The 16,309-nt window shown below is 27.3% G+C and overlaps 1 protein-coding gene across 1 annotated transcript; it reads left to right on the top strand.

Annotated features, from left to right (window-relative positions):
• The first annotated feature begins 4,041 nt into the window (after positions 1-4,041).
• On the top strand, positions 4,042-8,695 carry LOC112688441. The gene is made up of 3 exons (XM_025561612.1): positions 4,042-4,284; positions 7,210-7,438; positions 8,059-8,695. Exons 1-3 carry the CDS (start codon positions 4,147-4,149, stop codon positions 8,409-8,411), a joined length of 720 nt encoding a protein of 239 aa, XP_025417397.1. The 5' UTR covers positions 4,042-4,146; the 3' UTR covers positions 8,412-8,695.
• Positions 8,696-16,309: the final 7,614 nt, after the last annotated feature.

Genomic DNA, 16,309 nt, shown 5'->3' on the forward strand with positions numbered 1-16,309 from the left:
ACAATTAAGTAAGTTTTTTTTTAACATAGTTATTAACAATTATTTGTATTATATGGCATGGTTTGATATTTTATAATAAGTTAAAGTTATTTATATTAGGAAACCTGTAAGTATTGAGGATGAAATTAATAATGAGTGAGATGAGAATCACAGTTATTGAAAACAGTATACTTGTGTAATTGCTATTTATAAATTATATATTAAATTATGGGTTATAAATTTATTTATTTATATAACTAGGTCCTTCTAAATCGAAAAAATATTAAGAATAATTAATCGGATTAGAAAATAATGGAAACTCATTCGGACATAATTTTTAAATAGAATATTTATAAATTTTATTAAATATTATTTAAAATCAAATAATAAGTTATAATTCAATTTTGTATTTATTTGACGAATGTTAAAATTGAATTACTATAATAAAATGTTGCTAAATTCAAATCAGTCTTATGAATATATTCTATAATAATCGTTATACATGAACAAAAGTTAATATAATCATGTCATTTAGATATTATCTTAGTTTTTACTTAATGTATTATGTGTTATTTGTTTAGTAATTATATCTTTGTTTAATAATAAATAACGAGAATGTTATTAAAATGTTTAAATAAAACCATTATATAAATCAACAAAATTAAATGTGTATTTCAATTTTATTTTAAATTTGATAACAATATTATTGTTTTTATTATTATTTAATAATTCGATGAAACATAAATTAAGTTTATAATGATATTTATTATATTTTTTTCCCGTATTATTTAATAGTACTTAACATTAGGTAATTAAGTTGACTTATATTTGAATACAAACTATTCCAAACTGTAAAACCTATAGTAAATAAATATGATTATAATTAAAATAATTGTATAAGCAAAATATTTATTTAGTTGCTGTAAACATGCAATTAAGTTTAAATATAATTTTAGTAAAAAAGAAAGAGGACAAATTACTTGAAACATTCTTGCATCCTCAGTAGAATCATTGAGAAAGTGGGACATAATATTATAGTAGTTTGGCCACTTCCCTTAAAATACCTATCATCTAGTCGACTTAATATTATTAATTATTAATAATATTTATCATAACTAGTTGCACATACATAGTATATTTTTTATATTATTATAAATAAATAATGTTATATGATCATTGAAAATTAATAACTATGAAGTTTTAAATTAAATACGATTATTTAATTTTCAATAAAAATATATTAATTTGGATATATTTTTCATTTTTGTTTTATACACTTAAGTTTAAATAAATTATAAAAGTAAATAATATAAAACCTTTATTTTATTCTTAGTATTATTGGTAAAAATTATTGAATTTATTAAATAATACAGTTTAATATGAAATTGTTTTTATTAAACATTTTAAAATAGGTTTTATTAACTTCGGATATAAATAAGTACTTTTGAATTCTCAAATACGGTAAATGTATAGCATATATTGTTCAAATTATATTTTAATACGATCATTGTATATTATAATTATTATAATCTAGATAATATTTCCAATCAAAAAGATAATTAAATTAAATATTAAGATAGTTAATAAAAACCTAGTATTTATTAGTTAATTAATTTTAAAAATTTAAAGTTTGCAAAAAAAAAAAAAATACGTGAGTTTAAAATTCCATTTGATTTTTCTCCCACAAAATTAATATTTTTATTTATTTAGCTGGTATTTCAATACTATTGCAATCTGATTTCAAACTATGGATATCAAATCTCTCGTTACAATGAAAAAGTTCAGAGTTTTTAGAATATATTCCGATACACCTACGAAAAATGTGATCGAAATACGATATTGTAAATTTTATAATGTTAAAATATTTTTAAGATTGTGAATCAAACAAACATTTAAACACCAAAAACTCAAAGCTTAATCAAGTGTGCCAGATATACGTTATGTGTTTTAAAATTTAAAAATAATTATTGTATTCAAAACATATGTTGAATTAAATTACTAATGAATAATTTATAATTTGTGTTACATTTTTTATATTTTAAAAAAAAATCGACACTTAATTTTCATAAATAGCTACATTAAAATGTTAAATTCAAATAAAGTATATTATAAATCTTAGTACTTGGTTATCACTATACTCATGAAATGTATATTTTATTAAAATGTGTAAATATTATGTTAGTAATGTGTTGAAAAAATACTATAATTAAATTAAAATATCTAATTAATATGTTCTTTAAATATTAAATTGGAAAAATTTGGTCCAAAGTAAAGAAAATACTTTACAAGTATTTATAAACATTTCTTTTATTTTTGTGATTAACAATTTTTCTGGTAGAATGCGTGTTCTACTTTATAAATTCCGTAAATAAATTGGAAATTTGACTTGTAAAAGTTGTTGAAATCTTCTAACACTCAATGTTTTTTTTTTTAAATTGCCAATCAGCGTTTGAATACAAACTTGAACAAATATGTACTTAATTACCAAAAAATAAAAATTCTAGTCATTTCTTCATCATATAGACTAGATCTATTTATTTTTGGAAGTACAAAGATTAAAATGTTGACTGAAGATTTGACCAACTATGATTATACTAATTACTATATTTGTATACCCGAAATAAATTGTAAACAAATTTTTTCATTACTTTTAAATCCTATTTAAGAAAAATATTTACTCTTACATTAAAAAAAACTTTATACCGTTATAATATTTGATATAAATAAAAAAGTTGACGTGAATTTTAAATAATTAATCTTATTATAACTGGCCAAAATTATTCTTAACCCGTTTAGAAAATATTAATTTTATATAGATTAATTTTAGACAAGACGACAATTTTTAATCACCCAAGCTCTTAAAGATGATGTAAAAATAAAAGTATACCAATTGAATATAAACTGTACATCATTAACGTATGTAAGTTTAATTACTTATTATGTTAAAAAAAATAAAAATAAAATTATGAAATTACAAAAAAAAAAAATGGAAAAATAAAATGTAATATGATAAACACTTACATAAAAACTTATGTAAAACAAATTTATATATATCAATGTTTAAGTTTAGTAGATATTTTAAATTAAAATAATTGACTTTACATACTATACACTTACAACTATGACAAAACACAATATTTTCGTATTAATTGAATGTGATGCCAAATTTGTATCAGTCGGATTTCTGGATGGGAAGTTATTAGATGATTTTATAATAAATTATTGTATAATGTTTTAATGAGATTGATTCGTTGATGGCAAATTATAAGATTATTCCTTGTAACAATCTAACTGAGAAAACATTTCTGTCGTGACCTCTCATACAGTCGCACACAATTTTATCCATACCTATATGTGCTATAATATTACTTCACATTTATAATATAATACATACGTACTTACATACATACATACATACATACATATATACATACATACATACATACATACATACATACATACATATAGACATACAGACATACATACATACATACATATATATGTTTGAGACGTTCCTAAGCTTTCTCCAAGGTATACGTTGTCTGTTCTTCTTTGAGCCTCTCCCATCATCAAACATTCGAATGGTTATCATTTCTGGGATCTATGTGCAATATTGTCGATTGAAATTAATATACTAAATAATAATAGGTATTTTACCGATGTCGGACAATACAATTTAGATGAAATAAACTTAATATAAAAAAAATTACAGCTGTCCTGGTGTTTTAAACGAGTATTCCAATTAATGGTCAACGTATGCAGAACCAGTTTTTAAAGAGGCCTCCCGAAAACATATCATACACACACACACAGACTCATGTTACACACACCAATATTCATAGACAAATACCATTAATTTCATCCTGTTCGTTTCCAGTTCTCATTTTAAGGCAGGGAAAAGTAGGTCAACCTGTATATTTTCAGAGCTCTTGAAAATGATGACATATTATCGGTGTATTGAAAACTTTGATCGCACATGAAATGTCGAAAATGTATGTGGACACAGTGATAAATATTTGTTTTTATCGACCCGACATTATTTACTATTATTGTGCGCATTTGAATACCGGATATCGGGAGATAAAATATACCACAGCGACATGTTCAGTTACTGAACCAGTTTTGACAATGACTGCAATTTAACGAGTGAATTTTATTAAAATTATTATGGCTAACTTTATAGTGAATATTATTTTGTTTTGTTTTTCTGTCGGGATTAGTGACTTGACATGGAGTTATAAATTAGTTAAGAATGACGAGAAATGTCCAGAAGTTAAGGCTAGAAGCAACTGTGATTTGGACTCGGTAAGAATGTGATATTATTCTGTACCTATAAAAAATAAGCAGTCGTAAAACACTCCTAGTGGCTTTTTACATAACTAGATTATGGGTAGTTGTAATTTATAAAAAATAATTAAATATATTTGTGATTAATGAATAACTTTTTGATATATTATTACAATAATATATATTTATATAATAAATACTTATGATTATATTGTAATAACATTGACAAAAACATAAGTTGTCTAACTCCAAAAATATTATGATGAATAACATTTTTAATTTTTTGTAATATTAATTAGAATATAAAATAAGATACATATAATTAAATACAATTTATTTTAAACATTTCAATAGTGATCTTATTTTTATTTTTTATTTTTTTGGTTTTTATAAAATCCATAAAAGTATGTATTAATAAATTAATTTAATTTAAAATTTGTTTTCTTAATTTAAGACTCCATACATTTTCTAAGAAAATTTAGACAATAATGTTATCAAATTAAAAAAAAAAAAAATCTGAACAATCATTAAAAATTGCCAACAAATACAAAATAAACTTTGTTATTTTCGTTCAAAAGTATATAAAATGAATTTGTATATATATACAAATAACACGTTAAAAGCTCTGGTAAATAATACAAAGTACATTGAAATTCCAATTCTAATTAGGACTTATTATTTATAATTTATAAGTTCAGTGTAAAATATTAAGAATTTTAAATACGAGAATTTTATGCACTTTTGGCAAATATTTTGCAACTGTAGATTTAGAGAGCCAAATAACTCCTTTCTGAATTCTTTTTTTTTTCAAAATAAAAACCAGTAGGAATTAACCCATAGTAAAAACTGACAACATAAAATTTTGCTGCTTATTTATTTTTCAATTATTACATGAAAAATATAACCACAACGTAATTTTCTATCTAGTAGTATAAATTGAAAAAATTAGATATATGAGGATTAAAAAGAAAAATAATGCTTTAAATCACATTTAATTTTGTTATTTTTCGTATGTTAGTACATATTTAATTTCATAAGACGTATACATATTTAATACAATTAATGTATAAAATAAATAAACATATTTTTATTAGAACTATAATATTTGTTTATTAATTAAACTATTATAACTGTACTATTTTAAATAGTGAAATTAAAAAATGTCTGTATACAAATTTTAAAATTTATAATACTGTTTAGAAAAATTAGAATAATTTTTTAAAATCATATCACTCATAATTTACATCCGTATTTTGTTTGAAAATATTTTAAATGGCCGTCTTTAGCAGGAAATAAATCTTTTAGGTTTGATATGAGTGTTGGATACCTATGACTGAAAATAATTATATTATTTTTACTCACAAGCTATTGATTATTGCAATCTAATGTTTAGATCTTAGATTGCAATTAATTGCATTAAGTATGGAAAAAAGTTGATCACTGTAACAAGAGAATTGGTGAATATCATTTTCGGAACAATATTAATTTCGTGTGCATCAATAAATTCCTCATACATTTTTGTAAATGAGTATATTGTTTGTATAAATAATGTGCAACGCTACCAAATAACGAATCTTCGATAAATACGATATGCTATTATATAACTTAGTATTGTACTCAAAACAATATGTATTGGTATGTTCCAAGTGTATAATACGTATTGTATTATTATATATCGCGGACGCGTTATTCGATATTGGCCAATATTCAGAACGATTATTAACATGTGTCTAGGTATTATACGAGTATATATATATATATATATATATATATATATATATTCATACACTTATACAGTATTACCATAATATATGTACAGTTGCGTACTTCAAATTGTTTTAAATATATTTGACTTATAATATTATATATTATATTATAATTAAATGTGAATTTATGATAACAGAACTGCATCAACAATAATAACGTAAAATATCTATTTACTCTTATCTGAAATTTATAGTGGAGAACTAATATATCTCCCTATTATAATTTACAACAAAGTATAATATTAATTTATTTCTTTTATTTTTTGAATTTATGGGCTAATGCCATTTAGTCCATATATAAATTGTATAAAGTTTAAAAATACGTTATTTGACAATATGATATACACTATAATTATTACACAAAAAAATTAACATAATTATTTTCCAAAGTTGGGGTCAACGTCGGCACTTGTTATCAGGCGCCTAATATGTTCGTTTTTCAGATAATATCTGAAAGAAGAAAGAATACAGAAAATAATGGTGATTTTTGTAGCCCACTGGGGCACCTTAAAATATAAAAGTAAAATTATATCAGATTAATCAATATTGCCATTCAATAGACCATAATGAATTTAATTCCAAAAGTGCGTCTAGGTTCAGCTAGATAGCAAAGGTCAATCAAGTTATATACACTACCTAATATATATTTAATATATTATATTGTATATAATATATACTGAGGCATAATTGTACAGAGGGCAGGGAATTTTAAGTATGTAACCGACAAAATGCAAATACTTTCGTTGAACTCGCTCAAGCTGTACATAAATATTTATAAATAGTAATCATATAATATAAAATAAAATTGGAACGAAAGTTTTTTAAAACTACGTTGCAAGTCATTTATAGCCTTTGAATTAAATTCCTAGATATTTTTTATACTGCAATTTTGTAAATATAAATATTATGTTATTTTAAATAATAATACTATAAATTTTATTTCGGCCATAAAAATACATTTTTTTTTTGGATTTTAGAGGAAAGTTAACATTTCGGACCCCCTTCCTTCGTAAATACGCCAATGTATGTTTATTCGTTAACTATGAGTATATACATAGGTGTATAATACGATTGACAATACGTTTTGGTTTTTAATATTTTTTTTACTGACTCGAATAAAATCAATAATAATAATTATATCTACTAGTATGTATTGTATAATAAAGTTAATGTTCAGATTAAAGGAACGTGGAACGTGATCGATTACTATGCGAGTTCTGAAGAGGTCGAGATATACAGATGCATGAAGTCAACGTTCAATCTGTCGCCAGACGTACCAGAAATTTCCATGGACTTTACGTACAGCTACTCGGACGATCCGGACAACGAGATGCTTGCTGGGAACATTACGTGGTCCATACCTAGTTTCGAACAACCTGGTCATTGGGTCCACAAGGAAACTCCGTGTAAGGCGTATACATATACACATTATTTGCATAGGTACTAACAGTGTTTCCAAATGGCAATTTTTCAAAGGGAGATAATTCCAAGGATAATTTCAAGGGTGACAATAAATTTAATAAAAATTATTCATTTTTTTCTGTTATTATCTTCTATAATTAGTCCCCGTTTAGAAAAGAAAAAAAATTGAAAAATTACTTTAATTTTTTTATGAAGAAGTTTTGGGGAAAAGAAATTTTTGCTGTCCAGAAACACAAATACGGACTTGAATAAAGGATATAATGAACAAATGGATAGGAGACGCCTGTTAAAGAAATAATCCGCATGGGATCACGGTATTTGTCGGGGAACAAAAAATATCGTTTGATTTGTTTTATTCGAACGGGTTATAGACCCTGTGAGGTATTTTTCCTATTTTTATTTTTATTAAGCTGCAATGATCCCCGTGAAATACCGACGATTTATCACTACGAATTCTCGTGCGTTCGGTATCGATGATATTGTCCTATCCATTTTTCATCTATATTATTCATGTTATAACGACGTGTCATCGTGTACGATGTACGTTTTTCGTGATCATCGAAAAAATAAATATTTTTCTTAAGAATGTTTTGTCTTTGTGCAGACGAAGGCGTTTACAATACGTACGTTCTGGATTGCAAGGACACGTGGGCGGTGTTGTTACACTGCGCCGAAAAACCGTCCAGCCCCCGTTACCTGTCCAGCATACTGTTGTCCAGGGACAATACGGTGCCGGCGAACGTGCGGAGCTACGTGCACGACAAGCTGCCTAAGTACGGCGTTCAGCTGGAATACACGTTCCCGATGGTCCAGGACGATTGCAGTCCCACCATCAAACCGTTGTACTACGGAACGAAAGCCGAGGCGGTCGTCAACAAGAAGACGGTCAACAGCAAACACCCTATGTTACACAACGACCACCAGCAAATCGAAATCGATAACAACAAATCGGAATAGAGCCACCGCGTCACACATATAATATTACTGTAAACGAATATTTATTACTAACGATCATAACTACTGCCGACGTAAACGAGATTTACGTACTCGAAGACAAAAGGAATTTTAATGAAATATTATTTATATAAGTGCATCATCTACTAGCGTAGTGTTGTATCTGTGTATACTTAATGAACCGTGAGTACAGTACACCACCATTATATATAATTATATTATATTATAATAATAACAAATGATTTATATCAGTCGAGACAAATATATGGTACTTATCCAAACGTGTATTTAATCTTTTATTTAACATTAGTAATCCGCCGACGTTTCTTATGAAGATAAGATAAAAAATGTTATGTTGAGTTTTATCTTTACAATAAACTACATTCCGTAACATCTAAATGCATAGTTGCCGTTGAAGTGAAAAAAAACCTTTGCAATAATTTGATTATAACCTTGACGCGATAAATGAAATAAATAATCTACTGCACGCGATAAATGACAAATGATAAATTAATCGTTCACTTGCTGGTTTTGCAAAACGCAATACGTCGCGGTGTAAATATATTATGTACATGATATATTTTTTAGATTTTCCGATCGAAATCGAACAGAAATACCGTACACCCCCCCCCCCCCCCATATAATATAAAGTAAAATAAATAAAACAAGAAATCCGTCCGATAATTATGGATCGACGATTTCATCAGAAAAATGACGATAATGATAGTAATTAATGGACTGAATGCGCGCGGCGATATCGTTTGTTTGATGTGTACACACGTAAAAGTATAGATACTCTCAATACATGTATGACACGCTAATCAATGGCATGCTAATAACGTACGCGTAAAACGGATTAAATCAGTGCATGATGTGCTTGTGTGCGCGTTTGTAGAGAGTACGTGTGGTCTCGACGAGAGTGTACGTGTGTACGTGTGTACGTGTGTGTGTGTGTGTGTGTGCGCGCGTGTGTGCGTGTTTGTGCGCGTGCACGTGAGTAATATCAATGGATCATTAATACCAGGTTTTTTACTTTCCATAACATTTTTTCGTACGCAAATGGCGTGTTTTTATATTAATGTGTATCATATACACACGTACCTGTATACGTATACAATGCGGTTGCGAAAGGAGGAGAAGGAGGAAGTAGTTATTCGGTTAGCCCCTGTCGGCGGCGGCTTCCTTTCGCTTCCGACACCACTGAGCGGCGGCAGCTCTCCTCCGCGTGCTTGCTTACCGTCAGCGTATCTGTCCAGTTCCCATAAAATGGGGTTCCATTTAGAATTATATGTACGAGCGCGCGTGTGTGAAGAAACAAAAAAAAAAAAAAAAATACGTATTACAAAAATCCGCGGGAGGGGAAGCGATCAAGCCCGAAGCGATGTGTTTGTATGTGTATACACGAGTGAGTGTGTGTGCGCGTGTGTGTACGCACACGACGTACGAGAAGAAGATAATAAGTGGGTCACGGGGCCGACCTGCCCGGTGGAATGCAGACTGGCCACCCCTCCTGCCCAAGGTGCTTTCCCTCGCACCCGCTCCCGTTGCACCGACACCATGTGCCAGCCGCGAAGACGGCCGACGGGGACACGTGGGAACCCGGTCCGACCGTTTGCCAAAATCGTATTAATCCCGCACCGGCCGCGCGGCTTATCCCTTTCATTTCCGTACACCGCGCGGAGTCCGGCATTATTATTATTATTACACGTCATATTGTAATGTACATACCGCGCGCGGTGTATAATGGTATACGGTAAATGTATATACAGTGTATAATGTATAACGCGTGTTCTTGTGTGCGTACAACGCGTACCCGCGTGCCCGCCTCGCGTACCGCCGCCGCGTTTACACCTGTACGTGCTGCCACTCGCCCCGGCCGGAACCGCGACATCAACGCGGTCCATCCGATCGCCGTGCGACCGATACCACGGGCCCCCTACACCGGTGCGTTACGCACGAGTCCGCGGCGGCGTCCGTGCGCTCCACGTTCGACCGTGCCCGTTAAATAACAATAACAATATTAATAATAATAGTAGAAATCATAACAACAATATCGCGATGCGGGAAGGCGGAGGGCGAACGCGATCAAAAACATAGTTTTACGATACTTATCGTTTTTACTCGTGGGTTCATTATTTTCGTTATTGTTTTCGGGCAGCGATTATTATGTTTGTGCGTCGTCCTTCGTCGTGTCCGTTGCGCTGCCGGATGTTATAAAAAATTAAAGGACGATGGTCGCCAGACGGGCAGAGGGTCCAGTGATCGCGAAACTCCTCGCTCGCTCGCGGACGGCGTTGAATATCTTAATACGCCTATTATAATACATTATTATACGGCGCACTTGTGTTTTACATATTATTATTGTTATTATTATAATTTTTAACGCGATGCATACCTCTTGTATAACCCTATGTCGAGCACAGGACGAGTACAAGAATCCAAGTTCGAAGGGAGAGCGGCGATTTCTACTCGGCGCTAATTCGAGATTGATATTAATATCAAATATCGTAAGATTATTATGTTTTTAAAACGCTATTCAAGCTATCGTGACCCAGGGCGAAATTCCGTTTCGAACAGTCAAGTAATACAACGCCGTTTTTTATTACAGATTATTAATACATTATCGGTATTACTTTATTACAGTGTTTAAGTATAAAGTATGATGTTAAAATATCTGCTCATCTGCGGTATGTTTTTAGAAATTTAAATTAAAAGTGAAGAAATCAAATATCGAAACTACAATGCGAATGATATTTACTACAATAATTATTTAGACACAATAAGGAATACAAATTTTTTCTCAGCCAACTCAAATAATTCTCGTGATATTTATTGAAAAATATGTTTTGTATTAGTCAACATTTGGTTAAGCTTGTTCTTTTGGTACTACAGTGGAAGTTGAGGCTAATGCTATTGTTACATTATAAGTAAGAGAATGGACATTCTTTTTTTTTTTTTTATTTATAAAAACAGGATTAAACAAGAGCTCTAATATGTTTTGCTATTACATCTGATCACGGCTCGTATTTATTAATAAATACATAATCTAAAGCACCAAGACGTTTTCCTGCTGTAATGTTTATGACAAAGGCAAAATAAAAAATAAAAATAAAAAAGTCGTTTTTCTAAACTCAACACATCGAGAGAAAAAACGAAATTCTAAACGGTATGTAGTTACAAATTTGGACTTATTACCATTTTCAAAATAAAAATAAATTACCCAGCATTAAATGATTCATTATATATACGAGTAATAATTAATTAACAATAATTAGCTAAATATAATTTAAAAAAAAAAAAAAATATCTCACCAAAAACTTTTAATTTAACGATTATATTAATAATTGTAAAATGAAATTATTACCTACTTTAGGTACAGATTTGTTATGCACAACTATTGTATGATGCGTAGGTGAGTTGTAAATCGTCGTGACAGATAATCATTCGTAGTAAAAAAAAAAAAATCATACTATTACGAACATATATGTGTATGTACGAGTAGAGCTGTGTATTCGTATTCTTATTTTTTATATTACAATAATAATTATTATGATTGGTGAAATCGCCGATTATACATTTTTTACATTGGAAACCCACTAGAGACAGAAACATTTTAAATCGTCAAAAAAACCAATTATATATTTTCAACCAAGCGCATTATTGTGAGTTTTAAAAAGTATTAAAAAAAATTGTACGATAAACTACTAAAAACTGCTGAAATAATTATCGTTTTGTTGTATATTTAAAATATTTACGATTAATTAGGTAGTATAGCTTATTTTAATAATATTTTTATGTGGACACATTTTAGGAACAAATGTGCCGGAAACTGTACAATCATTCATCACATAATTCTACATTGTGTTGTGTTGTGAATATTTCATGGTATATGGATGGAATAATTAATCCGTATTAATGCATTTACAATCTACATAGCGATCATATTATTTGTCAAATTAATTGGTTGTCGTTAAATTTCTATTAAAATATCTACTTAATGAGTAAATTGTTTTTCGTTCACAGAGACATATAAGAAATATTCAGCAAAGCTAATAATAATAGATACCTATATCTTACATAATTTATTCCATTTTTGTCTACAGTAGAACGTGTGCATTCGTTATGAATCACATGTAATAAATATTATTTAATTATTCATGCGATTTTGTTTAAGAATTTTACTAACAAGTTGATGTCTCGTATAGAAACTAAAAATATTTCGTGAATATAATAATTTCATATTATAGATCAATTATTAGATTTAATTTTAATTTTGAACGAAGTGTAGGATTTATGTGAGTATTTATGTAGAAACACGTTTACACTTTTTGTAAACACAATTCAACAATGTTTCTTTGAATCAATACACATTTCCTTTGTATGAAAATGAAAAAATATTGTTCATAAAAACACTGTAAAATATTAAGTTTGTATCCATTTATAGATATTTATATAAATTGGTTCGATTGCATTTACTGGAAACGCGAAATGTACCGATTGATTATCTTCGAATGTGATTCTGATCATGGTATGAAAGATGAAAGACAAATATATTAACGACAAATATATTATATAATATATATTAAAATGATAATATAACAACTATTTGTTCGTATTCGTACTCGTATGATTTTCGTAGTCTACACCATCTAAGACAAATTTGGTTTAACATCAGTTGGTTTAAAATGTATCGCACCTTTAATTAGTAAAATAATATAAAAAAACTCATATAAATAAATATCATTAAAGCTTATAATCTTATGACAGTAAATTAATTTAGTAGGTACTTAAACTGTTTTTGAAGAAATAAAAACCGTATTTTAAATTAATTATAAACATAAATTAATTAAAATAATATTTCTAATGTATACTTGATAATTAATTATATTAATATTATTAATCAATTTATCAATTTATTTTAAAGTATAAATATATTATTGTAAAAAATTACAAACAAAAACATTTGTAGATAAAAATTCGACTGTATATTTTACTAATACATACACTGCAAAATGACACGTCGACATACAAGTTGCAAACAAGAAGTTGCTGGCACTAGCTATTATAATTATTCGTTTATTTAGAATATCGATGCCCCTTCAGATACCCGTATATTATCTCCTCCCATTTAACCAATCTATTTAAAAGAGGTTTGGTTATAGGTAGGGCTGAGATTTCGATGAACTTTGCATTTTTTTCTGAAGCATTCTGTACGGTTTTCGTTTTGTTACAAATATGTTTTAGGTATTTTTAAATTAGAATAAGAAATTTTATTTTGCATTTTTCTGCATTTTATGACATTTTTTGATTTTAAAGTAATTGCTCCCAATTTTAGGGTATTTTAAGGGTTTTTAAGTCATTTTTGGTGTTTTTTAATTTAAAATTATAGATTATAGATTTTTTTCTACCGACGGATTAGTGTTGTTGTGTAAGGTATGCAATGTAAAAGTTGCTATCGAAAAACGTTTTATCATACAACAACATATATCAAGGAACAAACATATTAATGGAGTACAACGAAGAGAACAAATTGAAGAACAAAAAAAAAATATGTATATCTACAAAAACTTATTGGGGAACTACACAAGGCACACTCTCGTGATTTATTGTAACAATAAAAAATAATTTTTTATTTATTAATATATGAAGTAAAATAAAATATTTATGTACATGTAATGTAATTTTTGTAAATTTTGAAAGCATTTTTTAATGCATTTTTTGAGTTTTTAAGTCATTTTTGCATTTTTTAAGGTCATTTTCGCGAATTTTAAGGACATTAAAATTCCAGCACTAGTTATAATGTTACACCTACTTAATTATGAAATCCTTTAGTAACATTAACAGCCCTCTAAAATTCACCTCCTGCAGCGATTACCCTAGCTATTTTTAAATGCCTCCCTATAATTTTCACTTATTCTATTTGTATTAATCTATAAGTAATTTAAAAAATCGAGTATCATAGAAATTTAAAATGTAATTTTCTATTCATATTTATTTCACATTAAGTCATATATAATATATATATTTCTAGTGTTATATGTGTACATTTGTGAGTCTAAAAAGTTAAATATGGGCTTGAAAGTTGATTGTAATTATAAGTATTATATAAATTAATTTGTCAAGTAATTATCATATATTTGTAATTTATGTGCATTACCATTTTTTTTCTGTTAAAGTTCTACATCAAATACTTAAAAACTACAAAATATACGTTTTATAACGTTGTTCAAATATTTATAATTAACATTTTCATATATTTTAATATATTTCACAACTTAAGTGCATATTTAAACTATTTTATCCGTGTAATTTTAAAATAGTACATTTAATTGGTAAATATTTTTATACAGAAACATTTTAGAAGACATAGTCGGTAGAAAAAAATTGTAATTTATAAGTATATTTTATAAATACTTTTAACATGTTATCTTTTATTTTAATATGTTTTTATTTAATTTACATGATTTGGAATTAGTGCAAGGAAAATAATAAAAAATATTTACTATTTAGATTAAAAAAATACCAATTAAAATGTAATTTTATTTAATGGACAGTTAATGTATTCAAATATGAGTACTTATACAGCAGGATTATAATATTATTTGATTATTTGAATAAAAACTAAAAATGCATGATTTTTCCATAAAATGTTAATATTTTAAACTCAATTAAAATATATAATTGTGTACATCATTTTTGGTTAGGAATTAAATAGTAGTATAAATTATATTTAATAATTTAACCCATATTAAAAACCAAATTATTTTTAAAACGATTGACCTACTCGTTGGGTGTTTTATTACAAATCGAGGGTTATTGTATAGAAAGCGGAGCGAAGATGAAAGCCGAAACTACTAATAATTACTGTCGATTACATGAATATCAGAAGCGGAATTTATTACTGACCTTTTCTATGGAAATAAATTCTCGGGTGGAGTTCGTACAACATTTTTATGACTTGTGTTTTCCGATAGAATTTAGATGTGCCACATAATTTTACGAAAATTTACTTTTTAGATGTTTTTTTCTTATTAAATAAAAAGTAACATAAAAATATTCATTTATTAATTCATTAAAAAAAAAAAAAAAATTAAACAAAAAAAAGTATTTAATTTGAATAATTACAATTTTTAATTTTGTTTACAGGAAATGGAAAACAAATTTTTAATTTATGATCTCTTAATGATTTAGTACCTATTTAAATTGTTAAATGTATTATTAAGTTTAATAGATAAACAATATATAAAACTACACGTTTACAACTTCAAAATAAATTTTAATAATAACAATAATTATTAGTATTATATTTTAAAATCGAAGACTTGAACAAAAAATGATTGGAATAACAAGTTAAAAAGAAAAGAAACATTTAAATAAATAATACACATAATATGATTTAAAGTAGCTGTATTATTATTTTTATAATAAAATTAGATTGATTTTAAATATATTGTGATGTAGAGACGATTCACAATATATTACCAACATTTTCTTCATACTGGTAAACATATATAATATTAAAACTGATGACTATCTTTGTAAAAAAAAGAACCAAAATCAAATAATTTGATTACAATTAAAATCCCGACATACTTTTAACGAGTAGTGTAATTTACACAGTTGGTAGATTACGGTTTTAGATAGACCACTTGAATGGGTGTGTTAGAGGTGTGTTGTCGTATAAAATTTTAAAGCGGTAACCGTCACAGTCAAAATTGTTCCGTTTTTTATGATATTTTCAAAAACAGGAATTCTAATTTTTAATAAGTAGGTAGTAAGTAATGTTTTAAAGAAAAATTTACGTCTAAATATTCAATCTAATTATGTGTTATATGAACTTAAAAATATGTTAAAAAACACATAAACTATAATGAGACACGTTATACAATTAATTTTTATGC

Source organism: Sipha flava, unplaced genomic scaffold, assembly GCF_003268045.1.
Source record: "Sipha flava isolate LNK unplaced genomic scaffold, YSA_version1 38_pilon_pilon, whole genome shotgun sequence".
Lineage (NCBI taxonomy): Eukaryota > Metazoa > Arthropoda > Insecta > Hemiptera > Aphididae > Sipha > Sipha flava.